The following is a 26,740-nucleotide window of genomic DNA, read 5'->3' as shown; positions in this document are numbered from 1 at the left end:
CGGGGCTCCCGGGGGTCCCAAAGGGTCCCGGCTGTGCCTCCCCCATGGGCGAGGGCGGGTCCCGGGGGTCCCAAAGGGTCCCGGCTGTGCCTCCCCCCATGGCCGAGGACGGTTCCCGGGGGTCCCTCCCCCCGCGGGGTCCCGGTGCGGGGCCGTGTGAGCCGGGGAGGGGCCGCGGGCGGAGCTGCCGTGCCCGGGGCGGGCCCGGCGCGGCGGCGGCGGCGGCGGCGGAGCCGCTCCCGAGCCCGGCCCCGTCCCGAGGAGCCGCGGAGCAGCCCCGGGGCCGCGATGGCCTCGTCCCCCCCCGCCGCATGAAGGTGCGCGGGGCCGGGCCGGGGGCGGCGGCCGGGGGGGCGCGGAGGGGCGCGGGGCCGCGGCGAGCGGGGCTGGAGCCCCCCGGGGGTCCCGGAGCGGACGGAGCCCGGCTCTCGGGGCTGCTCAGGAGGATGCACTTGTTCCGGAGCTCCAGCTACGACGTGCGGCTGGAGGGGGCCGGGGGGAGCCTGCCCCGCATCCAGGGGATCCGCTGGGTGAGTGGGGCCGGGGGGAGCGCGTCCCCAAATCCGCTGGGGGAGCGGGGGGAGCGTGTCCCCAAATCCCCTGGGTAAGGGGGGGAGCGTGTCCCCAAATCCGCTGGGTAAGGGGGGGAGCGTGTCCCCAAATCCCCTGGATAAAGGGGGGAGCGTGTCCCCAAATCCGCTGGGGGAGTGGGGAGAGCGTGTCCCCAAATCCGCTGGGTAAGGGGGGGAGCGCGTCCCCAAATCCGCTGGGTAAGGGGGGGAGCGTGTCCCCAAATCCCCTGGATAAAGGGGGGAGCGTGGCCCCAAATCTGCTGGGGGAGTGGGGCTGGGGGGAGCGTGTCCCCAAGTCTGCTCGATCAGCGGGGCCGGGGTCTCCCCAGCCCCGGGAATCCAGGAATGAGAGGAGGGGAGGGAGTCCAGGAGTGCAGGGAGCCAGGTGAGGGTGGAAGGAGCCAGGTGAGGGCACGGGGAGTGAACCCAGGCGTGCGGGGAGCCGGGTGAGGGAGCAGGGAGTGAATCCAGGCGTGCAGCTGAGGGCACGAGGAGCCAGGTGAGGGTACCGGCAGTGAACCCAGGCGTGCAGGGGGCCAGGTGAGGGCACAAGGGGCAGGTGAGGCTGCAGGTGAGGCTGCGCAGGCTGGGACGGGCGGAGCGGAGCGGAACGGGCGGCCAGGCGTGAAGCCAGCCCGGTGCCAGGTGCCCGGCGGCGCATCCCAGCAGGAAGGACACTCCAGGGGGACATTCCAGGGGGACATTCCCGGTGGGACATTCCGGGGACACGCAGCGTTCCCCTGCCCGTTCCTGCTGCAGGGATTTGTCCCCTGGCGACCCCCCCCGCCCGGCTCCGCGCCGGCCCCGGGAGCTGGGGGGAGCCCCCGGGGTCCCCGGCCCTGCTCTCAGCCCCTTCTTGTCCCCTTCAGGCAGGGAGGTGACCCTGGAGCCCTGGCAGAGCTTCCGGAGCTTTGCGTCCTTCCCCTTCCCTCACTGCTTGGCCTGGGACACTTTTCAAGAAAAAAATGGAATTATTTTAGGGGGCAAACTCCCCTTTGGGCATTTCCACAGAGCACAGGGGCTCCCTCCCAGAAAAGTTTTCTTCGCTTTTTCCCTTTCTTCCTGATTTATTTTTCTCTCCAAAACTTTTACGAGCAGACTTTGGGGAGGGCTTTGGAGGGGCGCTAAGCCTGGGGAGCCAGGCAAGCAGCAGGCCTGGAGCACTCCTGGGTTAAGCTGGGATCAGTCCCACCAGCCCTGGAGGCACCTGTGGCACGGCAGGAGTGTCCCCTCTGTGGGGGACACCCGGGGACTGAGGGCACTGGAGCTGATACCAGCAGGGAAAGGGGGATTTTGTCCCAGCACAGCCACAGGTGAGGGGCAGGGAAGCGCCTCAGGGGCCACACAGGTCCCTTGTCCCCATCACTGGAAGCTCCTGGAAACTCCTCCCGGTGTCCCAGCTCCATCTCATCCCCCTTGGGGACCTGATCCCAGCAAATCCCTCCCAGCTCCAAAGGACAGCAGTGTCCCCAAGCGGCTCTGTCCTACCCAGGGGACAAGTGCCACTGTGCCAGTGACAAGTGCCACTGTGCCAGCCCCCACCATGTCCCTGGCGAGGACAGCAGAGCCAGAGCAGGTCCCTGAGCCCATCCCAGGGGATGCTGAGCCTGTCCTGGTGGATGCCCAGCCCACCCTGGGGATGCCAACCCCATTCCAGGGGATGCCCAGCCCTGTCCCAGGGGGTGCCCAACCCCATCCCGGGAGTGCTGAGCCCATCCCAGTGATGCCCAACCCCATCCTGGGGGTGCCCAGCCCCATCCCAGGGGGTGCTGAGCCCGTCCTAGGGGTGCCCAGCCCTGTCCCAAGGGTGCCCAGCCCCGTCCCGGGGGTGCCCAGCCCCATCCCGGAGGATGCAGTGCCGAGCCCCGGCCTGCGGAGGCTGCGGAGGCTGCGGATGGGCGAGGACTTTCTCCGGAGCCCTGAGGCCCGAAATAGCCGCGCTTGTTTTCCTCGGGATCCCAAACAAAAGCGGCCGCGAGCGCGGAACGGCCGCTGGCGGCCTTGGCCGGGCGCCCGGCGCTGCCGGAATCCTGGAGAAAGGCAGGATCCCGGCGTGTCCCGTGGGCAGGAAGATGGAAAAGGCAACTCCTTAGGAAGCTGCTTGGAGCCGCGCCGTCACGAGGAGGGGGCCAGGGGCGTCCTGCAGGTCCTGACCCGGGGCGGATGCTCCAAGGAGGGGGCCTGGGGACAGCAGGGGGGTTTGGGTGATTCCAGAGCTGTCCTGGCAGTGAGGAATCCCGGGAAGGAGGAATCTGATCCTTGAGCGGGGTTTTTGTGTCTCTTTCGGTGTCCTTGGAGCACAGGGTGGCTCTGGGCCCCAAGGACAGAGGGGGCTCTGTGCCAGGGGACAGCAGAGGCCCTTTGGGGACCTGGGCAGAGGGACACACAGCGTGTCACCTGGACCCATGGGGTGGCACAAACCTGCTGCACCCAGGAGGTGACAGGGACCTCCTGCACCCACAGAGGTGACAGGGCCATTCTGCACCCATGGGGTGACAGGGACCTCCTGCTCCCACGGGTGACAGGGACCTCTGGCTCCCACGGGTGGCACCTCCATGTCCCCAGAGCAGCCCCGTGTCCCCAGCTCCTCCCGGCTCCCGTTTGCAAACATTTGCTCGGAGCGGTTCCCGCTCCCCGCGGCCGTCACGGGGCTCGGCAGAGTTTGCAGAGCGCCTGAGTCACCGTGTCCCTGCCTTGGGGACACTGTGGCCGCCTCAGGAGCGGTGTCCCAGCCTGGGTGACGCTGTGGCCAGGTGACACACGTCCCTGCCGCGTTCCCAGAGCCGCTCGTGGCTCCTCCAATCCCTCCTGAGCCGTTGCAAAGTGCTGGGAGCAGGCGGAGGCTCGGCCTGAGGATCCCGCACTAATTAACTCCTGCGCTAATTAACTCCTGCCCTCCTCAACTGGAAATCCATCCGGACCGTCCCCCTGCCCTGGGATTGCCCCAACCTCCCCACCCAGACCCCGGCAGGATCGCTGCAGACGCCGCTTTTGGGTCTCTGCGAGACCCCACAGCCGGGAAGGGGACCCCAGAATCCCCCTGGGGGTGCCCCCCGTGCGGGTGGGCGTCCCTCGGAGGGCGCCCCGTGCCGGGTGAGCGCTCCCGGTGCCGGGAGCTGAACTGGTCTGACGGGTGCGGGCCGGGCTTGTTTATCCAGGGCCGTGGCCAGGAGGGGCCCGGGAGCCTCGGTCCCCGCGGGCAGCGCCGCCACCGGAGCTCGGCCACCTTTGCCCCGCGATCCGGGCGGGGCTGCGGGACAGGCGCTCGTCCCTCCCTGTGCGCGTTTGTTTTACCCGGAGCATCCCCGAGGGGGAGAGCTGGGAGAAAAATGAGCTGGAGAGGGGGACTGGAGTCAGGAAATGGGTCCTGGATTCAGGAAATTGGGGCTGGGTTCAGCATCTGGGTGCTGGGTTCAGGATTTGGGTTCGGGATTCAGGAAAACGGTGCTAGGGTCAAGAATTAAGTGCTGGGTTCAGGATTTGGGTTCTGGGTTCAGGATCTGGGTGCTGCGTTCTGGGTCTACGTTCTGGGTTCAGGATTTGGGCTCTGGATTCAGGATCTGGGTGCTGGGTTCAGGATTTGGGTGCTGAATTCAGGATTTGGGCTCTGGATTCAGGATCTGGGTGTTGGGTTCAGGATTTGGGTGCTGAATTCAGGGTTTGGGTTCTGGGTTCAGGATTTGGGTTCTGGGTTCAGGATTTGGGTGCTGAATTCAGGATTTGGGCTCTGGGTTCAGGATCTGGGTGCTGGAGTCAGGATTTGGGTGCTGCTCCCTCACCTGAAGGTGAAGAGCTGGGGCTGCTCTGGGGGTGCCAGGACCCCTGCCCCAGCTGTGTGGGGTGATGGGGGCACAGCAGAGCCCCCCCCATCCCAACCCCCTCCTCTTTGGTTTTCCAGACCCCGCTCCTGGACTCGGAATCCAGCCTGGACTATGGCCACAGCATTACCCAGGTGGGGGGGCCGGGGAAGCCCCCGGGGAGGTGAATTTGGGGAGGTTGGGGGGGGGGGTGTGAGGGCTGGGGCACCCCCACACCCCTGAGCCCTCGGGATGCTCCTTGGGCTGGGCCATTCCCGGGGTGGGTGGTGGCGATCCCAGGGCACTGAGGGGACAGGGGACAGCCCAGACCCCCCCCCAGGAGCTCCCTTGTCCCCCTCCCACCCTCAGGCATCCTCGGAGAAGATCTGGAGGGCGGGCAAGCTCCTCTTCGCCCACCTGAGCAGCTCCCGGCCCGGCCTCATCCGCGACCACAAGCACCACCTGCGGCACCACCGGTGGGCTGGGGGGACCCTGGGGGGCTCCGGGGGGGCTGTCCCGGGGGGTTCTCACCCCCTGTGCCCCCCCCAGGCAGTGCTGCTCGGGGAAGGACTTGGTGGATTGGCTGCTGAGCGCCGGCGCGGCCGTGCAGACGCGCGGCCAGGCCGTGGGCATCGGGCAGGTGCTGGTGGACAGCGGGGTCCTGACCCACGGTGAGGGCTCTGGGGGGGCTCAGGGGGGCTCAGGGGGGCACAGAGCCGAGCTGACGGCCGCTGTACCCTGCAGTGAGGCAGGAGTGGCACTTCCAGGACAAGGACACGCAGTTTTACCGCTTTGCCGAGCTGGAGCTGAGCCCCGAGCCCGGCGCGGGGCCGCGGGACCCCGAGGAGCTGCTGGAGGCTTTGGGGTTCCTGGCACAGCTGGGCCCTGACGCGCTGCTCTCCATGGCCCTGCGCAAGCCGTGAGTGCCCCAGGGGCTCCTTTGCACCTTCTGAGCCCTTTTTGGACCCTGCCCGGGGGCTCTGGAGCAGCCACGGGGCTGCTGAGGGTGGGGGGACCCAACAACGTCACTCAAAGAGGGGAAGGGGCTGGGGAGGGGGGCACAGGGAGCCGCTGACCCCCCCGGCCCCCCCAGGCCTGCCCAGCGCACTCAGGACGAGCTGGAGCTGATCTTTGAGGAGCTGCTCCACATCAAAGCCGTGGCTCATCTCTCCAACTCGGTGAGTGTCCCCAAACCCTGCGGGGTCGGGGTGTCCCCTGGCCCCCAAACCCTCCTGAACTCCATCAGCTCCTGTCCAGGCATCCTCCCCTGCTCCCCAAATCCTTCTGCACCCCTTTCCTTCCTATTTAAGCATCTCCTCTGATAATTTCTGTGCCTCCCTCGGCCCTTCCCCACCATTCCCCATCCCCGTGTCCCCTGCTGGCCCGGCCGGGGGTGACAGCGCTGTCCCCTGTGCAGGTGAAGCGGGAGCTGGCGGCCGTGCTGATGTTTGAGGGGCACCAGCGTGCAGGCACCGTCTGTGAGTCACCCTGAGTCCCCCGTGAGCCACACTGGGGTGTCCCCAGCCCGGGGACACTGGAGCCGTTCCCAAAATTGGGAATTTTCCCCCCTTTTCCCGGGCGCTGTCCCAGTGTTCAGCCAAGGTGACAAAGGCACCTCCTGGTACATCATCTGGAAGGGCTCGGTCAACGTGGTCACCCACGGCAAGGTGGGTTTGTCTCTGTGCTGGAGGGACACCTTGGGGACACCCCAATGTCACCATCCCTCATCCCCAGGGCTTTGTGGCCACCCTGCACAAGAGGGACACTCTGGGGACACCCCAATGTCACCATCCCTCATCCCCAGGGCTTGGTGGCCACCCTGCACTGTGGGGACACCCCGGGGACACTCTGGGGACACCCCAATGTCACCATCCCTCACCCCCCGTGCTGTCCCTCTGGCTTTGTGGCCACCCTGCTCGAGGGGGACACTCTGGGGACACTCTGGGGACACCCCAATCTCACCCCCCGTGCTGTCCCCAGGGCTTGGTGTCCACCCTGCACTGCGGGGACACTCTGGGGACACCTCAGTGTCACTGTCCCTCACCCCACTGTGCTGTCCCCAGGGCTTGGTGTCCACCCTGCACTGCAAAGGACACTCTGGGGACACTCTGGGGACACCCCAATGTCACCATCCCTCACCCCACTGTGCTGTTCCTATGGCTTGGTGGCCACCCTGCACTATGGGGGACACTCTGGGTACACCTCAGTGTCTCTGTCCCTCACCCTCCATGATGTCCCCAGGGCTTGGTGGCCACCCTGCACGAGGGGGACGATTTCGGGCAGCTGGCGCTGGTGAACGACGCCCCGCGGGCGGCCACCATCCTCCTGCGCGAGGACAATTGTCACTTCCTGCGCGTGGACAAGCAGGACTTCAACCGCATCCTCAAGGTGGGCCTGGGTGGGGGGAAATTTGGGGGCGATTTTGGGGTGAATTTTGGGGGATCCCAGCCGGGCTGACGGCGGGATCACCCCCAGGACGTGGAGGCCAACACGGTGCGGCTGAAGGAGCACGGCAAGGTGGTGCTGGTGCTGCAGAAGGACCTGCAGGGGGGCAGCGGCCAGGCGGCCTCGGCACGGAGCAGCAGGTGACAGCCCTGTGCCCCTGGTGGCAGGTGACACTCCTGTCCCTGTCCCCCTTTGGCAGGTGACACTCCTGTCCCTATCCCCCTCATGGCAGGTGACACCTCTGTCCCCCTCATGGCAGGTGACACCCTTGTCCCCTGAGCCACCCCTCTGTCCTTTCCAGCCTCCCTCGGAGCAGTTTTTGGGAGGAACAAGGGGACGAGGAGCAGGGACACCAGCCCGTGCTGTCACCAGCCCGTGGTGGCCCTGCCCGCGGCCACGGTGTCACCTCCGTCCCTCCTGTCCCCAGTAGGTACCTGGTGATAGCTGGGACACCTGAGAAGATCCTGGAGCACCTGCTGGAGTTCATGAGGCTCGATGCCACCCTCTATGACCCTGTGGGTAGGTGGGGGTGTCCCCATGTGCTGAGGACTGTCCCAAAGCCACCCAGACACGGGGCTGGGGACAGGCGGAGGGACAAGGGGGCTCCTCATTCCCGGTGTCCAACCCCAAATCCCGCTCGTGCCACCCTGGGCTCACTAAAATCCCCAAAAGCCGAGGCCGGGAGAGGGCGGCGGCTCTGGGCGGGGAGCGGCTCCTCGGCGCCTCTCGGTCTCCCTCTGCCTTCGGAGAGGGGAAACCCCGGCGAGCCGGGAGCCAGGAGGTGTCCCCAGCAGGTCACAAATGCCAGGAGGTGTCCCCAGCAGGGCACAAATGCCAGGAGGTGTCCCCAGCGGGTCACAAATGCCAGGAGGTGTCCCCAGCGGGTCACAAATGCCAGGAGGTGTCCCCAGCGGGTCACAAATGCCAGGAGGTGTCCCCAGCAGGGCACAAATGCCAGGAGGTGTCCCCAGCGGGTCACAAATGCCAGGAGGTGTCCCCAGCGGGTCACAAATGCCAGGAGGTGTCCCCAGCGGGTCACGAATCCCAGCTGGGGACAAGGCGCTGCCTTGGGGCCGATCCTGGGGATTTGTGATCCCACCCCAACGATCCAGCCCCTCCCGTGGGCTTTAGGAACAAAATCTGCCCTGCCACCAGCGGGGTCCCCATGGTGGGGCACCCCAGGCCACCCCAGGCAGGACACAGGGGTTCCTTGGCCAGGTCCCCGTGGTGGGGACACCCCAGGCAGGGCATGGAGGATCCTTGGCCAGGTCCCCATGGTGGGGACACCCCAGGCAGGGCATGGAGGATCCTTGGCCAGGTCCCCGTGTCCCCACGGTGCTGGGGACAGCAGTGACAGTGCCCTGTCCCCCACAGACACGCTGCTGGGGGATTTCCTGCTCACCTACACCGTGTTCATGCCGACCTCGCAGCTCTGCCGGGCCCTGCTGCACCAGTATCCTTCTGTGCAGGAACTGGGGGGGACTGGGCTCTGCCACGCGCTGGGGACACGCTCAGCCCCGTCCCTGTCACCTCGGGGGGAGCCCCAAATCCCCTTCCAGTGCCCTTGGGCACATCCCCATCTCCTGGGGTGCCATCCCTGGGGGTCCCTGCCCCTCTCCACGTTTTACCGGTGCCCTTGACTGGTCCCAGTTTCCGCGCGGAGCCGCTGGAGGGCTCGGAGCAGGACAAGGCCTCCTATTCCCTGCGGAAACGGCGCAAAATCCTGCGGCTCGTCAGCCAGTGGGTGCTGCTCTACGGGCGGCTGCTGCAGGGCGACCGCAGCACCATGGCGCTGCTGCAGGTACGGCCGGGGGGGCACTGCCAGGGTGACACGGTGACACCGCCAGGGTGGCACGGTGACACTGCAGGGACCACCCCGTGCTCAGCCCGGGCCCCCTGTCCCTGCAGAACCTGGCGGACCTGGCGAGCCGGGACCCTCAGCTGGGCGGGCTGTGCCAGGAGCAGGGCCAGGAGCGGCGGCGACCCCGAGCGTGAGTCCCCCCGGTGTCCCCCAGTGTCCCCTCAGGGTTCCCTGATGTCCCCCGATCATGGGTGCCCAGGGGGCTGCGCTTCCCTGGGGACGAGATTTTGGGTGCTACCGTGTCCCCGGTGTGGGGGTTCCTGGCTGTGGGGAGGGTGGCACACGCACCTGGGTGGGCTGGGGGGCTCAGAGGTCATCAGAGGGTGGCCCAGGGGTGGCCACAGTCCCCAGGGGTGGCTGCAGTCCCCAGAGGTGGCCGCAGTCCCTTTGGGTGGCTGCAGCCCCTTTGGGTGGCCGGTCCCAGTTCCGTTCCCACCAGGAATGGCATCTCCATCCTCCCCCTTCCCTTCCCGCAGGCTGGAGAACGGTGATGGCAGCGTGTCCCCCCAGCCCAAGGTAGGGACCCCCTGAGGGGTGACAGGGCAGGATCTGGGTCCCCTCTGCCCTTTGGGGACACGCCACGGGAGGGGTGGTGGCTGTGGCCGTGTCCTCCTGTCTGTCCCACCTTCCCCAGGCGCGGAGCTCGGGAATGTGGCTCGGGAGCCCCGAGGAGGCGATCCTGGAGAGCACCTGCGCCCTGCGAGCGCAGGACAAAGGTACTGCCCCCTCAGCGGGACTGTCCCCCGCAGCACGGGGACCCTGAGGTCCCTTTTGTCCCTTTGAGGTCCCTTTTGTCCCCCCACAGTGCCCTACGAGATCTTCAGGGCCGACCACTCGTGCCTGGTGTCGGTGCTGCCCGTCAACGCCGCCGTGCGCGATGTGCTGCGGGCGCTGGCGCCGCGGCTGCGCCGGGACCAGGAGCACGTCCTGGTCAAGGTGAACTCGGCCGGAGGTGAGGGGACTCCCCCGGGGTGGCCTTGTCCCCGTGCCCGGCCGGGGTCTGTCCCCTCCTCCGTGCCAGCCCGCCCTTCCCTCCGCGCAGAGCGAGCGGTGCTGCCGCAGGACGCCGTGGGGGTGTTCACGGCGCTGGGCCTCAACGAGAGGCTCTTTGTGGTCAGCAGGGATGAGCTGGGCAGCCTGGTGAGTGCGGGGGGGGGGGTCTGGGGTGGGCAGCACCGGGGGGACCCCCCAGGAGGGGTTGGGGGCTGCGGTGCCTCGGTTTGGGGCACCCGGCCCTCCCGGGGGCAGGAGGGGTCAGGGGTCCTGTCCCGTGCCCAGACCCCCCACCCTGAGCAGCTGGGCCCCCACGCCGGCGCCTCGGACACCCTGGACCTGATCAGCTCCAAGGACCTGGCCAGCCACCTGACCGACCACGACTGGAACCTCTTCAAGAGCATCCACCAGGTGTGGCCCACGCAGGGAGCGACTGGGAGGGGGGTCAGGACATCCCTCACCTGCTGGGGAAGGGGCTTGGGACACCCCTCACCTGCCAGGAAAGGGGGTTCAGGACACCCCTCAGCTGCCAGGAAAGGGGGCCAGGACACCCCTCACCTGCTGGGGAAGGGGGTCAGGACACCCCTCACCTGCTGGGGAAGGGGTTCAGGACACCCCTCACCTGCCAGGAAAGGGGGCCAGGACACCCCTCACCTGCTGGGGAAGGGGGTCAGGACACCCCTCAGCTGCCAGGGAAGGGGTTCAGGACACCCCTGACCTGCCTCTCTCGCAGGTGGAGATGATTCACTACATCGTGGGGCCTCACAAGTTCCACGAGGTGGCCACGGCCAACCTGGCCCGGATGCTGCGGCGCTTCAACGAGCTGCAGTTCTGGGTGGCCACCGAGCTGTGCCTGTGCCCCGAGCTCGGGCGGCGCGCGCAGCTCCTGCGCAAGTTCATCAAACTGGCGGCACAGTGAGTCCCTGTCAGTGTCCCTGTCACCGTCCCCGTCCCCATCCCCACGGCTGACCCGCTCCTGTCCCCGCCTGCAGCCTCAAGGAGCAGAAGAACCTGAATTCCTTCTTCGCGGTGATGTTTGGTGTGAGCAACACGGCCGTGACTCGCCTGGCCAAGACCTGGGAGGTGACAGAGCGGGGACAGCGAGGGGAGGGCCTGGGGGGTGGGACAACACCTGGGGAGGGACAGCCAGGGGTCTGGAGTGAAGATGGGGGTCCAGAATGGGGATAGTGGCCCATAAGGGAGATGGGGGGGTCCAGAGAAAAGTTGGGGGCCCAGAATTGGGATGGGGGCCTGGAATGGACAACACGTGGGGAGGGACAGCCAGGGTCCCTGGAGCAGGATGGGAGTCTCTGGGGTGGGACAGGGCTGTGCCAGCCTCTGATCCTGTCCCTGCACAGAGGCTGCCCCACAAGATCCGGAAGCTGCATTCGGCCCTAGAGAGGATGCTGGTGAGCGCAGCCCCCCTACCCCATGTCCCCTTCCCTACCCCATGTCCCCTTCCCTACCCCATGTCCCCCTTCCCTTTCCCATGTCCCCCTTTCTGCCCCATGTCCCCTTCCCTTTCCCATGTCCCCTTCCTTCCCCATGTCCCCCCTTCTGCCCCATGTCCCATGTCCCCCCTTCTGCCCCATGTCCCCTTCCCTTTCCCATGTCCCCTTCCTTCCCCATGTCCCCCCTTCTGCCCCATGTCCCCTTCCCTGCCCCATGTCCCCCCTTCTGCCCCATGTCCCCCTTTCTGCCCCATGTCCCCCTTCCCAGCGGGGTTTGCCCCTGGAGCAATGGGGAGGGGGTGCCGCTGTCCCCCCCTGTACCCCCAGCCCCCGTGTCCCTGCCTGTCCCCAGGACCCCTCGTGGAACCACCGTGTCTATCGCCTGGCCGTGGCCAAGCTGAGCCCCCCCATCATCCCCTTCGTGCCCCTGCTGCTCAAAGGTGGGTGTCTGGTTTTTGGGGACCCCCTGGGTGTGCCCAGCGCCCCCGGGGGCCCCGCTCTGACCCCCAAACCCCCCCAGACATGACCTTCATCCACGAGGGCAATCGCACCCTGGCCGAGAACCTCATCAACTTCGAGAAAATGGTGAGAGTGCGTCTGGCGACCCCTCTGAGGGCCCTGCTGTGCCCTTGTGCCCTGGCAGGCAGAGCTCTGGCACTGCAGTAGCCAGGGACGGTCACAGCCGTGGTGGGGACAGAGATTTTGGGGATCCAGGGGGGGCCAGGCGGCAGCAGGTGACCTCTGTGCCTCGCCCACAGCACATGATGGCCAAGACCGTGCGAGTCCTGCAGCGCTGCCGGGGCCACGCGCACGGTGAGCGCTCCAGGGAGCTGGGGAGGGGGTCTGGAGGGTCCCCTAAACAGGGCTGGGGACCTGGGGATGGGGCTGAGACCCTGAGGATGGGGCTGAGACCCTGGGGACGGGCCTGAGCCCCCTCTCTCTGTCCCCCAGCACCGCTGTCCCCACTGCGGAGCCGCTCCCCGCACCGGCCCGAGGATGCCAAGGCCGTCAGGATCTCCACATGTACGTCTGGAGCTCCTCAGTCTGACCCCAACCCTGCCCCGGGGGACCCCCAACCCTCTGCGGGGTCCCTGAGCTGGGGAGAGGGGATGGAGGTGGAGAGAGCCAGGGAGGGATCCAGGGAGGGACCCAGGGAGGAACCCAGGGAGGGATCCATGGATGGATTTGTGGAGGGATCCATGCAGAGGTCCATGGATGGATCTATGGAGGGATCCATGCAGAGATCCATGGATGGATCTATGGAGGGATCCATGCAGAGATCCATGGATGGATCTATGGAGGGATCCATGCAGAGGTCCATGGATGGATCTATGGAGGGATCCATGCAGAGATCATGGATGGATCTATGGAGGGATCCATGCAGAGGTCCATGGATGGATCTATGGAGGGATCCATGCAGAGATCATGGATGGATTTGTGGAGGGATCCATGCAGAGATCCATGGGTGGTTCTGTGCAGGGATCCATGCAGAGATCCATGGATGGATCTATGGAGGGATCCATGGATGGATCTATGGAGGGATCCAGGGAGAGATCATGGATGGATCTAAGGAGGGATCCATGCAGAGATCATGGATGGATCTAAGGAGGGATCCATGATCCAGTCCAGGGCGTTTTGGGGAGGTTTGGGGGTGACACAGGGGCTCCGTGGGGTGATCCTGCAGGGCTGGACAGGCTCAGCAGGCTGTGCCAGGGGAGGGAGGGGACCCCAGCCTTGATCTCATCCTTCCCCACAGGCTCGGAGCAGTCCCTGAGCGTGAGGAACCCCGTGTCCACCTGGGCCTACCTGCAGCACCTGAGGGCCATCGACAGCCAGAAGGAGCTGCTGAGGCTCTCCCGGGAGCTGGAGCCCTGAGGGCAGCGGGGCTGGAGCGGGGACGGGGGCCTGGAGTGGGGATGGGGGCCTGGAACAGGGGATGGGGGCCCGAAATGGAGATGGGGGGTCCGGAGCAAGGATGGGGACCCAGAATGGGGATGGGGGCCTGGAACGGGGATGGGGGTCTGGAGTGAAGATGGGGGTCCAGACCAAGGATGAGGGTCCAGAATGGGGATGGGAGCCCAGAGTGAGGATGGGGGCCAGGAGTGAGGATGGGGATCCAGAACCATGATGGGGACCCAGAGCAGGGATGGCAATCCAGAGCAAGGAAGGGGGACCAGAGCAAGGATGGAGGCCCAGAACAGTGATGGGGGTCCAGACCAAGGATGGGGGCCCAGAATGGGGATGGGGGCCTGGAGCAGGGATGGGGGTCCGGAGTGAAGATGGGGGTCCAGAATGGGGATAATGGCCCCTAAGGGAGATGGGGGGGGTCCAGAGAAAAGATGGGGGCCCAGAATTGGGATGGGGTCACAGAGTGAGGATGGGGGCCTGGAATGGGGATGGGGGCCCAGAGCAAGGATGGGGGCCTGGAATGGGGATGGGGGCCCAGAGCAAGGATGGGGGCCTGGAATGGGGATGGGGGCCCAGAGCAAGGATGGGGGCCCAGAATGGGGATGGGGGCCCAGAGCAAGGACGGGGGCCCGGCTGCCGGCGGCGGGGCAGCCCCTGGCTCTGCTCCCAGTGGCCCCGGGCTGTGCTGGAGCCCCCCAGAGCTCGGCCCTGGACTCAGATCCGGCCCCGCTGAGCTGCGGGCAGGTGAGGCAGAGCAATAGAGGTATTTTTGTACTCATGGCTGTGCTCCCCGTTCTTCCCCGAGCCCGGGGTCACCCCCTGCGCCTCCACCCCTGATGTGACTTTGGGGACGGCCCCGGAGCTGCCCCAGGGGAGGTGACACAGCGCTGGCACCAGGAGGGGACAGGTCAGGAAATGACTGAGGGCTGAGGGAGAAGCCAAACCCGGCCCTTGTTGCACCAAACGCCGCTCCCGTGCCAGCTGGCACCGCCCGGGGCACAGCAGGGGCCGCTCCCTGCTCCAGGAGGGATCCCAGCACCACCCCAGCATCCTTGGGAGCTGTTTGGGGCCGGGTCTCACCTGCCCAGGTGGGGGGCACAGGGTCTGAGCCTCTCCTTGGGGGGACACCCTGTTCTGGGGCTGTGGCTGCTCCCAAATCATCAGGGTCGGGTGCCAGGTGAGCCCAGGGGTGCCCCAGGAGCCCCCAAATGCTGCCCCTGCCTGGAACTGCCCCAGGCCAGGCCAGAGGGACCTGGACCACCAGGACCAGCCGGGGTTGGCCACCCCTGGGCTGGTGAGGGGGTGGAGAAGTGTCTGGAGCAAATCCTGCAAGCTTTGGGATGAGGTTTCCCAGGAAAACACAGCAGGGAGTGAGGAAGAGGAGGCAGAGCCTGGTGGTGCCCCTGGGGTCCCTCCCAGCGCTGCTGGGGCTCCGTTATCCCCCTGAAAATTCCCTGCTCAGCTCCAGGCTGGGAACATTTCCCATCGGGGTTGCCTGGGAAGGGAAGGGGCTGCGACCCCCCCACCCATCCAGGCCTGGCCTGAGCCCCCCAGGGCTGGGGAGGGTCCCTGGGGCAGCTCTGGGCTCACCCTGGGAGTGGGACCAGGCTGGGATGACCCCAAACCTCCCCCCGGGGCTGTGCAGGAGTTTTGGGCTTTTCTGGATGCTCCAAGGAGGCTGATCCGTGCCGGGGGGGGGTTCACAACCTCCGGAGCTGAGCTAGGAGAGCTCATTACTCCCAATTAACGCTGCTCCCAGTTCACACCAGTCCCCCGGAGCGCGAGCCCAGTCCGGGACCCGGCTGTGCCCCTGGTTCTGGGGGAGGTGGGCAAAGCCCCCCCGGGACCGTCCCCCCACAGCCTCGGCCGCCCCCGGGGCTTGTGGAGCAAGCCCGGGATTCTGGATTTACCGGCCCTCCTCCCACTGCGGGCAGCCTGTAATTAGCCGCGCGCCTAATGAGTTGTGGGGAAGTTGGGGTGCAGCCCGCCCGTGGAGCCCTCGCTGCCATCACGCCCCTCCCTCCCTCCCCCCCCACAAAAAGCCGAGAGCTCCGGGGAGCTGCGGCACTCCCGACCCGATCCCGGCACTCCCGACCCGGTCCCGGCACTCCCGGCCCGGTCCCGGCGCTCCCGACCCGATCCCGGCACTCCCGGCCCGATCCCGGCACTCCCGACCCGATCCCGGCGCTCCCGACCCGGTCCCGGCGCTCCCGACCCGGTCCCGGCGCTCCCGACCCGATCCCGGCGCTCCCGACCCGGTCCCGGCGCTCCCGACCCGATCCCAGCACTCCCGACCCGATCCCAGCACTCCCGACCCGATTCCAGCACTCCCGACCGGGTCCCGGCACTCCCGGCCCGATCCCGGCACTCCCGACCCAGCGTTCCCGACCCGATCCCAGCGTTCCCGACCCGGTCCCGGCACTCCCGACCCGGTCCCGGCACTCCCGACCCGATCCCGGCGCTCCCGACCCGATCCCGGCGCTCCCGGGGGACGATGGAGCCCTGGATGCTCCTGCTGGGGGCAGGAATCGCCCTGGGCTGCGTGTCCGGCCGTGAGTAACCAGCCTGGGGGCAGCAGGGGATGGGCCGGGAGCGCTGCCCTCCACCAGCAGCTCAGCCCTGCTGGGAGAACTGGGATGGAGCCAGCCGGGCTCCGCGGGGCATTTTCCACGCTGGAAATCCAGCCCGGGCTGGGGGTGGGTTGTCCAACTCCCCTGGTCTGCAGCCTGGCCCACAGCGGGGTCCGGGTGTGTCCGAGCCTGCTTTGGTCCTGCAAAGCTCAAGGAGCCTTTTTCTGGTGCCTCCTTTCCGTTTATCCGTGGAAAACCAGCTTGGGGTGTTTTCCAATCCCAATCCCGTATCCACCCTCCCCCTGTGGCCACTGGGACAGCTCAGGTGGCAAACGGAGCCCAGACCCGACCCCGAGGTGCCCAGGAGGGGCTCAGGGGGCTCTGGGTTTAAGGAGGAGCTCGGGGCCACCAGGATTTGGCAGCCAGGATCCCACGGGGGTGAGGAGGGGCTGAGTTCTTGCACAAAGCCTGAACTGTGATCCCCTGGCACTGAGGACGGGATTTCATCAGCCCCGACGCCGCCAGGAGCTCCTATCTGATGGCCCAGGAGAGGATGAGTCCCCCTGGGATGAGAGATGAGGAGTTTTGCAAGGCCAGCTCACAGGAGAGGCTCCAAACCTGCGTGGGGCTGGGAGCAGGAGTTTCCCAAACTCCTGAATGAGTTCCCAAATTTCCTGTGTGAATCCTGAGTTTCCCAAACTCCTGAGCTCCCAAATTTCCCGTGTGAGTCTTGAGTTCCCAAACCCCTGTGTGAGTTCCCAAATTTCCTCTGTGAGTTACCAAATTTCCTGAGTGAGTCCTGAGTTTTCCAAACTCCTGAATGAGTTCCCAAACTCCTGAGTGAGTCCTGAGTTCCCAAACTCCTGGGTGAGTTCCCAAATTTCCTCTGAGTTCCCAGATTTCCCATGTGAGTCCTGAGTTCCCAAATTTCCTGTGTGAATCCTGAGTTTCCCAAACTCCTGAGTTCCCAAATTTCCCGTGTGAGTCTTGAGTTCCCAAACCCCTGTGTGAGTTCCCAAATCTCCTCTGTGGGCTCCCAGATTTCCCGAGTGCATCCTGAGTTCCCAAACTCCTGAGTTCTGAGTTCCCAAACTTCCCGTGGTGAGTCCCGAGCTGTTCCAGAGGGAAAACCCGCGGTGAGGGTGGCTGGGAAGCTCGGCTGCCTCGTGGTCAGTCCTGGCCACCTGCTGGACCTGTCTGCTGGCCCCGGAACCCCTCCGCCTCTCCTCGTGCGGGCAGTGGGAGATTTTCCCCGATTGTGCCACAGGCAGGGCTCACCTGTGGGTTTGGAGACAGGAGCTGGGGGTTTGGGAAGCTCAGGCCGTCCACAGCTCTGTCCCAGGCTCGTTTGTCCTTCAGATGGTCCCTCCTGGAGCTGGGCTGGGTTTGGATTTGTGTTTTCCTGCAGGAGCGAGGTCCTGAGTCAGGCCAGGGGCTCGAGGACGCGGCTCTGGCTGAGCTGACTCATCCCCGTGCCCGAAACCAAATTGGGAGCACTGGGAGAGCTCCGGCACCTCCCCAGCGCTCGGAGGATGGAGCTGGGCAGGGAATGACCCCCCCTTCCCTGAGAAAGAGAAAGATTTCTGTGCTTTGTGCAGCCAGAGGAAATCTGGGGGCAGGATCAGCCAAAAAATCTCCTCTGGCTGGACCAGCCAAAACCCCCGGGGTGACTGAGTGTGGATGAGCCGTGTCCTTGTGTCCTTCTGTCCTTCTGTCCTTGTGTCCTTGTGTCCTTGTGTCCTTCTGTCCCAGGCCACCACCCCTGTGGCGTTTCCAGCTCTCCCCACAGCACCAAAAGCTCCCAAGAGTTCCAACAGCCCCTCCTACCCCCCCCCCCCCCAGATATAGCTGAGGACCCTGCCGCAATTTAGGGTTGATTTAGGGATTTAGGGTCGATTTAGGGATTTAGGGTCGTGTCTGAGTGAGGAGGAGGAGCCGTTCCCCTGCCCTGAGACCGCTCAGGTTCCCGATGGCGTTGGGGATTTAGGATTTGGGGATTGGGGATTTGGGATGATGCTGAGCCCGCCCCTCCGAGGGCTGAGTCAGGGTCGGGGCCCTGCTGGGACACGCTCGAGCTGCTGTGACACGCTCGGGCCGCTGTGACAGCCCCGGGCCACACGGGACCGGCACCGGAACGGGCTCGGCTGTGACGGGGGAGCGTGGGCAGCTCCTGCCTTGCACAATCCCGCTGGGATTGCGGCTGGAAAAGGAGCGGGACGAGCAAACCAGGGGGGTTTGTCCCAGTGCTGCTCCGGGAATGGGGCTGGGGCTGGACTGGTCACACTGGGAGGGCCTGGGCAGCGCTGAGCACCCCATCCATGGGATGTCCCTGCCCTGGAAGTTCTCCCAGCTCTTCTCAGGGGCTTTGGGAGAACCTCGAGACCCTCCCTGCTAAAATAATCCTGTTTAAAGGATTTACAGGGGATGGGAAAACCAAGGCAAGGCACCACCAGGAGCTGGGATTTGGTGGGGAGAGGGAGCCAAGGGGCCCCTCAGAACCTGCAGGGCCGGGGTGACATCACCAAATAATTGGGGTGAAGTGACAAAGGGGACAAACAACGAGGGAAGGTGGCAGGAGTTTGATGCCACCCTCACGGCCTGGATGTCGCTGTCATCGCTTGGGTGTCCCGGGACAGGATGAGCCGCATCAGGATTTGCCCCGGGGCCACCTTTCACCCGAGTTGGGCAAGCCCGCGGTGCCTCAGATGTCGGGAGATTGCGGCGGCTCCGCCAGGGAGGGCAACGCCCGCTGCTCCAGGGCTGCCTTTGCCAGCTGGGACAGGGACAACTGCTGGGACAGGGACACCCTGTGGGACAGGGACACCCTGTGGGACAGGGACAACTGCTGGGACAGGGACACCCTGTGGGACAGGGACACCCTGTGGGACAGGGACATCCTGCTGGCATGGCCTGGCATGGAGACACAGCTGGGACAGGGACACCCTGCGGGACAGGGACGTCCTGTGGGACAAGGACACCCTGTGGGACAGGGACACCCTGTGGGACAGGGACATCCTGCTGGCATGGCCTGGCATGGGGACACTGCTGGGACAGGGACACCCTGTGGGACAAGGACACCCTGTGGGACAGAGCCACTCTCCAGGCACAGGTCACCCTTGTCCCTCTGAGAGTGTCCCTTGTCCCCTCCAAGGCTTCACCGCTGCTATTTTTACATTTGCTTTGCGTCACAACGCAGGTGCTCAGCAGCTCCTGTGTTATGAACAGCTGGGGAAGGAGTTTTCCCAGTTTTCCCAGTTTTCCCAGTTTTCCCAGTTTTCCCAGTTTTCCCAGCACGATGCAAACGAGGCTGCCTGGAATGCGGCAGCTCCTCCGGGGGGACAGGGGCTCATCCTGGGATCCCGGGGTGAATCACGGGGAGCAGTTCCAGGAGTAACCCGGGGCACTGGGGCTCATCCCGGGGTGAATCACGGGGAGCAGCCCCGAGGGAAGCCCATGAGCCATTCCCCGGTGTCACCTTGAGGTTGTGACAAACACGGCCCAAGAGGAGCAAAAAAAGATCCCGGATGGTTCCTGGGCTGCCTGGGGCTGGCCCGGGGCGCTGGAGCTCATCCTGGGATCCCGGATGAATCATGGGGAGCAGCTCCCGGGGGCCGTTCCCCGGTGTCACCTTGAGGTTGTGACAAACACGGCCCAACAGGAGCGACCCTGGTGACAAAGGTCCCCAATGGCTCTTAGGCTGTGAGGGGACAGAGGGTGACACGGGGATGCTCCGGGGTGGCGGTGGCCACACTCAGCCCCTCCTGAGTGCCACCCCCGGTTTGTGTCCCCACAGATCTGTACACAGCCCCCGACTCGTGCGAGGGACGCTGCGGGGAGCCCTTCAACGAGGAGGACGAGTGTCACTGTCACCCCGGGTGCGAGGCAGAGCACAACTGCTGCGAGGACCACGAGAGGCACTGCGGGCCCGGTGAGAGGGATTCGAGGTGTCCAGAGGGTGCTTCTGAGCCTCTGCAGGTCCCCAAGGTGTCCCCAAGGTGTCCCCAACCCCCTGAGCTCCTCTTCCTCTCTGCTCCGCAGGTGGGGAAGGCGCCGAGGGCGGAGCTCGAAGCCGCGGTGAGTCCGGAGGGACAGAACTGTCCCCAGGTGCCTCGGGGTGTCCCCCCCGTTCCTCGGGATGTCACCCTCAGGTGTCTCGGGGTGTCCTCTCTATTCCTTGGGGTGTCCCCCCGTTCCTCGGGGTGTCCCCCCCATTCCTCGGGGTGTCACCCTCAGGTGCCTCGGGGTGTCCCCTCTATTCCCCAGGATGTCCTCCTTTATTCCTCGGGGTGTCCCCCCCATTCCTCAGGGTGTCACCCCTGTTCCTTGGGGAATCCCCTCCCCTTTCCATGGATCCTCTGGATCCTCTTCACTTTTCCATGGATCCCAGAGCTGTCCCCAGCCCCTGCTGTCCCCACAGGGACATCCTCACTTTTCCATGGATCCTCTGGATCTCCCTCACTTTTCCATGGATCCCATTCACCTTTCCATGGATCCTCTGGATCTCCCTCACTTTTCCATGGATCCTTCACCTTTCCATGGATCCTGCTGGTTCCCGCTCACTTTTTCATGGATCCTCTGCATCCCCCTCACTTTATCATGGAACCCCCTCACTTTTCCATGGATTCTGCTGGATCCCCTCACCTTTCCCTGGATCCCCCTCCCTTTTCCATGGATCCCTCACCTTTCCCTGCACCCCGGAGCTGTGCCCAGCCCCTGCTGTCCCCCCAGACGGATTCTCCAGCAGCAGCGGTTCCATCTCGGAGCAGGAGCTGCTGGAGCTCTCGGAGCAGCTTTACGGGCTGGATCACAACAAAGCCCGGCCCAGCGACATCGCCCTGAACCCGCAGCACCTGGCGGGCCCCGACGAGACCGGGGACAAGCAGGACCGGTCCCCGCAGCCGTGAGTGGCACCGGGGAGGGACAGCGGCCCCGGGCTGCGGGAAGGGAGCTGCAACTCCAGCAATTCTCCCCCAGGCTCTACAGATACGTGAACGAGGAGCTCTTCTCCAAGCCCACCTACGCCAGCTTCATTAAGCTGCTGGATAATTACCAGAGGGCCACGGGCAGGGAGGAGGAGGTGACGGCCGAGGAGCTGCGGGAGCAGGAGCGATTCCTCGAGGAGGTGATGAAAACGGAGCTCATGAAGAAACTCTTCGTGTTCCTGCAGGGAAAAAGTGAGTGTGGGGCAGGGCAGGGCCGGGGAATGGGGGAATCCCAAAGGGAGACAATCCCAAAGCAGAACACTCCATTTTCAGGAGGCTTTTAAAATATTTTTAATTTTTAATTTTAATTAAATTAATTAATATAATTAATTAATTTAATTTTTTCTTTATTTCAAAACCCCCATTTTTATTTTAGCATGCATGCTTTTTATACATTCTTACAAAATTCCCAAATTCACACTTTGCTCATTGGTCACGAGAGACAAACAAAGTGCTCGTTGGAATAATCGCAGGTTTCTCTTATTTATCCTTTTCTTTCTTGGTTTCTATGTCAACGACCTTGGTAGGAAATTCTTTCAAGGCTAAACACGGATCCTCTTATCAAACTCCTCTCTGGCTCTCAGGAGTTGCTGTAAAACCCAACCTGAGATGGGCATGGGGGGAATCCAGCAGGGAGAATTCCCAAGGGACGGGGTGGGGAAGGGATGGGGAACCCTGCTGGTTCCCAGCTTCCTTTTTCGAGGTCGGGATTGAAGGCATTCGAGATGATATTTCACATTCAGACTCAGGTGTTTATAATTTCTTATCCATGTTACAGTCTCACAGCCGTGAGTTCTGCAGTCCTTCATTAACAAGGCACAAAATGGCCAACAATCTCTTGTTACAAGGTGTTTTAAGGCTAAACCATCTAATTAATAAATGACACCTAAGTTATTTTCATTTTTAACCCATAACTAATCACTCAAAGTCCTCCATGCAGATTTTTCTGTCCAATTACAAAACACCACCCAAGCCCATGAAGAAGAAGGAAGAAGAACAACCTAAAGCCTCCATCTTGCTCCGTATTTATTTCTATATTCTAAACCCTTAAACTCTAAGTTTCCCACCCTGTGACATCACACACTTCTAATCAAACCACACTCCCGTAATCCCAGCGCTATCAATCAGTTTTGGAATTGATTGATGGCACTTCCCCACGGCCTCAGGTCAAATGCAGAGCTCTCCTGGGGGTCAGAGTGTGTCACACGGAAAATCTGAATTTCTCAGCACCCAGCAGAGCCCCAACTCTGCCTCTCGCTGTGCCCCCTCCTCTCCCTGCAGATCGCTACAGCTCCGAGCAGGAGTTCCTGCAGGACCTGAACCAGATGTGGTTCGGTCTGTACTCCCGAGGGGATGGAGAGCGCGATTCCAGCGGCTTCGAGCACGTGTTTTCAGGTACGCGCAGTCCTGCCCCAATTTCCAGCACCTGTTCTGAGGTACAGCTTCCCCAGGTGTTCTCAGGTACAGCCATCCCCAGATGTTCTCAGGTACAGCCCTACCTGGGTGTTCTCAGGTACAGCCCTACCCGGGTGTTCTCAGGTACAGCCCTCCCCAGGTGTTCTCAGGTACAGCCATCCCCAGGTGTTCTCAGGTACAGCTTCCCCAGATGTTCTCAGGTACAGCCCTACCGGGGGCTCATCCCGGCATCCCCTCTGTGTTTTAGGGGAGGTGAAAAAGGGAAAAGTGTCTGGATTTCACAACTGGATCCGCTTCTACCTCCTGGAAAAGCAGGGGCTCCTCAACTACTTCAGCCACAACTTTGACGGGCCGGTGAGAGCTCGGGGGGCCAGGGCGTCCCGTGCTGCACCCACGGGGATGAACCCCCACATCAGGGGGGCTCCCCCTGCCCCATCCCTGCTGGGGGGTGGCAAGGGCCAGAACCCACCATGCCAGGGGCAGGAGGGGCTCCCAAGCCTTGAGGGAGAGATCTGGGGCCGGGGGGCTCTGCTGGGACCCCCCCAGCCCGGCTGGGAGCTGCTCTGGACCCTCCCTGGAGGGACTGGGGGGGCTCCTGGCTGGGCTGGGCTGGGCTGGGCTGGGGGGGGATCCCACCCTGCTGAGCCCAAACCCCCTCTCCCCCAGTGGGACACGTACCCCGACGTGCTGGGGCTCCAGTTCAGCTGGGACGGCTTCTACAAGGAGGTGGGCTCGGCTTTCATCGGCTGCAGCCCCGAGTTCGAGTTCGGCCTCTACACCCTCTGCTTCCTCGCGCGGCCCGGCCGGGCGTGAGTGCTGACCCTGCGTCCTCCTGTCTGTCCTGTGTCCTTCTGTCCGTCCCGAGTCCTTCTCTGCCCATTCTGTGTCCTTGTGTCCATCCTGAGTCCTCTCTGTCCATTCTGTGGACAGAGAGGACTCAGGATGTATCCCTCTGTCCATCCCAAGTCCTCCTGTCCATCCTGTGTCCCTCTGTCCATCCCAAGTCCTCCTGTCCATCCCAAGTCCTCCTGTCCATCCTGTGTCCTTCTGTCCATCCCAAGTCTGGCCCTGGGGCCAGTGGGGCCTCCCTGACCCCCATCAGGGCTGAGGCTGGCCCTGAATTTGGGGAGGGATGGGATTTATGGGATGGGATGGGATGGGATGGGAAATGGAAATGGAAATGGGAATGGGAATGGAAATGGAAATGGGGATGGAACAGGATTGGCCACAGACACCAAGAGCACCCTGGAGATGGGGTTGTGGGATGAGGGGCTCAGGGCAGGAGCACCGTGGGTGTGGGGACACCGAGAGCCCCCTGGAGCCCCCCCTGTGGGGCTCAGACCCCGAGCAGGGCGGTGACAGGCGGTGACAGGCGATGGTGTCCCCGCAGGTGCCACCTGAGCCTGGGCGGGCACCGCCTCAGCGTGCAGACCTACCCCTGGACCAAGGCCACCTACGACGGCGGCAGGAGGTTCATCGCCACCGCCTACGTGATGTCACCCTGAGCGGTGATGTCACCCTGAGCGGTGTCACCACGAGGGGGCACGGCTGGGGGGCGAGCACCGAGCACCGGGGCCGCCCCCGCGCTGCTCGGGGCCGCGGGACGGGAGCGGCTGCACCGCGGGCCCGGCCCGGGAGGGGCGGCGGGGGCCGAACGCCGCGGGGAGGGGACGAGGGGACACCCCACGAGGGGACAGCCCACGAGGGGACACCCCCAGACCCCGCCGCGTGTGGCGGGCCCGGGCTCGGCAGAAGAAGAGCGGCGAGAAGGGAAGGATTTGGCACGGAAAGGAGGATCCTGAGCGGAATAAACACTGCCCTGGCTGGAGGAGCGCTGGGTCCCCCCTTTATCCCCCCCTCGCCCCATTTCTCCCTCCGTTTGTCCCCCCAGCCCCTCTCTGAGCCCCCCCCCCCCCCCCCCGGGGCCTTGTCCCCCCCGGACCCGGCCGGTCCCGGGGGTTCTGTCCCGTGGAGCCCCTTCCCGGGAATTCGGCTCTGCCCCCGCCCAGCTGAGCTCCCCCCGGGGCCGCGGCTCCCCAGAGCCCCCAAATCCCCCGGGCTGGGGCTGCTCGGGGCTGCAGCTGCTCCAGCACCGCCCCCAGGGGCTCAAAGCAGAGCCCGGGGGGCAGCGGCACCCCCAGGCCGGCACCCCCCGGACCCCCGCGCTGCGGAGACGGCGCCGCACGCTCGGGACGAGCCCCGCGCCCACCCTGAGACACCGGGACCCCCCAGCCTCCCTTCTCCCGCTCACCCCGGATTTGGGGGGTCCCAAGGGGGGGGTGACAGCCACCAGCTCCCCCCGCTGTCCCCGTCCCCTCCTCCTGCAGCCCCTCCTGCAGCGGGGCCGCGGCCGGGGGGTCCCAGGGCGGGGAGCTCCGAAGCCGGAGCTGCTGACAGATGGTCCTGGGCAGGGCCGGCGGCCCCCGCGCCATCTGCCGGGGGTCACAGGTGACCCCCGAACCCCGCGCGGGGAGGGGGGGATGCCACAGCTTGATTTATAGAAATGAGCTGGGAAAGCGGGGAGGGGGCGGCTTTGGGGGGACCCGGGGTGTCCACGTAGCTGGGGTGACACGGGGTGGGACACGGGGGTGACACGGAACCCTCAGAGGGTCCAGCCGGGGTGACATGGGGGGTGACACTGGGGTGACACCGGGGGTGACACGGGGTGGGACACGGGGGTGACATGGGGGGGGGGGGGGACACGGACCTGGGGTGACACGGGGGGTGACACGGAGCTGTTTGAAGGGTCCAGCCAGGGTGACACGGGGGTGACACGGGGGTGTCCCCGCAGCCGGGGTGACACTGGGGGGACACGGAGCCCTCGGGGGGGTCCAGCCGGGGTGACACTGGGGGTGACACTGGGGTGACACGGAGCTGTTTGAAGGGTCCAGCCAGGGTGACACGGGGGTGACACGGGGGGTGACACGGGGGTGTCCCCGCAGCCGGGGTGACACGGGGGTGACACGGAGCTGTTTGAAGGGTCCAGCCAGGGTGACACGGGGGGTGACACGGGGGTGACACGGGGGTGTCCCCGCAGCCAGGGTGACACTGGGGTGACACGGAGCTGTTTGAAGGGTGCAGCCAGGGTGACACGGGGGTGACACGGAGCTGTTTGAAGGGTCCAGCCAGGGTGACACGGGGGTGACACGGGGGTGACACGGGGGTGACACGGGGGTGACACGGGGGTGTCCCCGCAGCCGGGGTGACACTGGGGGGACACGGGGGGGGCGGCCAGGGCAGGGCAGAGCTGCGGGACGGGGACGCTCCAGACGCCCCCAGCCCGGCCCGGAGCTCTCGGGCGGCTCCAGGGGCGGCTCCAGGGGCGGCTCCTGCCCCTCCTGGCACAGGAGCGGCCCCGGTCCCTCCTCGCTGCCATCCCTGCCCTGCCAGCGGCTCCCGCAGCCTCCCGGCTGCCAAATCTGCCCCTCGATGGTGCCAAACGAGCCCGGTGTCCCCAGGGTCACACAGAGCGCTGGGAAATCCCTCCCGGCTCCGACAGCGCAGGAAATAATGCGGAAATATAAAATATATCATTAGATAAAATATATAATTATATAAAAATATATATTAAAATATAAAAAATAAATTATATATAAAATATATATTATAATATATGGAAATAATCAATATATATTTATACATTATAATATAGGATATATTCATGTGCCATAAGTATATTTTATCCAATCACTTACATAGTATACTCGATGGTGCATTTATATATTTTATGTGTATTTCTACATATATTAAATCCCATATAATAAGTTTTGTTCGTATATTTATGTATTATTATCTATACATTATATTATTTATTTATTAAATTATTAGTTATTATACCAGTATTTATTAAACTATTGGTACACTCTATTATTTTTATACATATAAATATATATTTTTTATCTATATATAAGTGTATGAAAGCTATATATAAATATATGTTTATATATAAATACATGTTTATATATAAGCATATATTAAGATATTTATATATAAATATATGTTTATATATAAATATAAATAATATATATAATATATTATTTATATATTATATATATTTACATTATATATAAATAAATATATTTTTATATAGGTGTATTAAAACATATATATACATATATCTATAAAACAAACATATATATAGTGTATTAAAACATATATATAAAAAGTATATTATATATATATGCACATGTATACATATAGTATATATATATAAAGTATATTAAAATATACTTTAATATATATAAATATATATAAAATATGAAGTATATATAGTATATATAGTGTGTATATATATATATATATATAAAGTATATTAAATATATATATATTTAACATCTTTTATCTATTAAAAATACGCTCCCAAAGCGCGCATTCCAGCCCCTGTTCCCCGGCAAGTTTGAAGCCATGCGAGGATGACGCCGCGCGGGGAGAGGAGACAAACGCGAGCGAGGGCAGGGCAGGAGGGGAGGGCCAGGTGCGGCCAAGCTGCCCCCGGCCATCTGCTGCCAGCCAGAGCCCCCGGGGCCCCCCAGCTCCTCCTCGGGGCCCCCCAGCTCCTCCTCGGGGCCCCGCGCGGCTCTCGGGGGGCCCCGGCCCCACCTGAGGCTGCCCCGCTCCTGCCGGGGGCTCCCGCCCAGGTGGGCCCGGCGCAGCTGAGCTCGCCGGGACACTCGGGGGGCTTCGAGCCCCGCTCCCACCTCGGGGAATGTCGGGGTTTGCCCTGGGCTCCCCTGGAAGGGCAAACC

At 63.6% G+C, this 26,740-nt stretch overlaps 2 protein-coding genes across 3 annotated transcripts; both read left to right on the top strand.

Annotated features, from left to right (window-relative positions):
• The first annotated feature begins 311 nt into the window (after positions 1–311).
• RAPGEF3 (Rap guanine nucleotide exchange factor 3) lies at positions 312–13,010 on the top strand. Of its 2 annotated transcripts, none has more exons than XM_054517705.1 (27): positions 312–530; positions 4,471–4,524; positions 4,739–4,845; positions 4,919–5,040; positions 5,114–5,288; positions 5,463–5,547; positions 5,787–5,847; positions 5,960–6,036; positions 6,611–6,757; positions 6,845–6,954; positions 7,245–7,333; positions 8,189–8,267; positions 8,465–8,615; positions 8,723–8,805; positions 9,152–9,191; positions 9,310–9,391; positions 9,481–9,627; positions 9,718–9,815; positions 9,954–10,079; positions 10,402–10,583; positions 10,661–10,751; positions 11,027–11,077; positions 11,472–11,559; positions 11,640–11,704; positions 11,878–11,932; positions 12,071–12,142; positions 12,876–13,010. In XM_054517705.1, the coding sequence occupies exons 1-27, from the start codon at positions 312–314 to the stop codon at positions 12,992–12,994; spliced, it is 2,775 nt and encodes a 924-aa protein (XP_054373680.1). In that variant the 3' UTR covers positions 12,995–13,010. The 2 variants fall into 2 exon arrangements, with proteins under 2 accessions (XP_054373680.1, XP_036255761.1); XM_036399868.1 differs by having other exon boundaries at positions 409–530; positions 7,242–7,333.
• A 2,502-nt stretch (positions 13,011–15,512) lies between these two features.
• Positions 15,513–23,500, top strand: ENDOU (endonuclease, poly(U) specific). The gene is made up of 9 exons (XM_054517728.1): positions 15,513–15,579; positions 19,391–19,525; positions 19,636–19,671; positions 20,326–20,497; positions 20,572–20,771; positions 21,861–21,974; positions 22,243–22,349; positions 22,662–22,804; positions 23,386–23,500. The coding sequence occupies exons 1-9, from the start codon at positions 15,522–15,524 to the stop codon at positions 23,498–23,500; spliced, it is 1,080 nt and encodes a 359-aa protein (XP_054373703.1). The 5' UTR covers positions 15,513–15,521.
• Positions 23,501–26,740: the final 3,240 nt, after the last annotated feature.

This window comes from Molothrus ater, chromosome 30, assembly GCF_012460135.2.
Source record: "Molothrus ater isolate BHLD 08-10-18 breed brown headed cowbird chromosome 30, BPBGC_Mater_1.1, whole genome shotgun sequence".
In the NCBI taxonomy this organism is placed as follows: Eukaryota; Metazoa; Chordata; class Aves; order Passeriformes; family Icteridae; genus Molothrus; species Molothrus ater.
The sequence above is the reverse complement of the archived record's forward strand: the minus strand, read 5'-3'. Positions and strand labels throughout refer to the sequence as shown.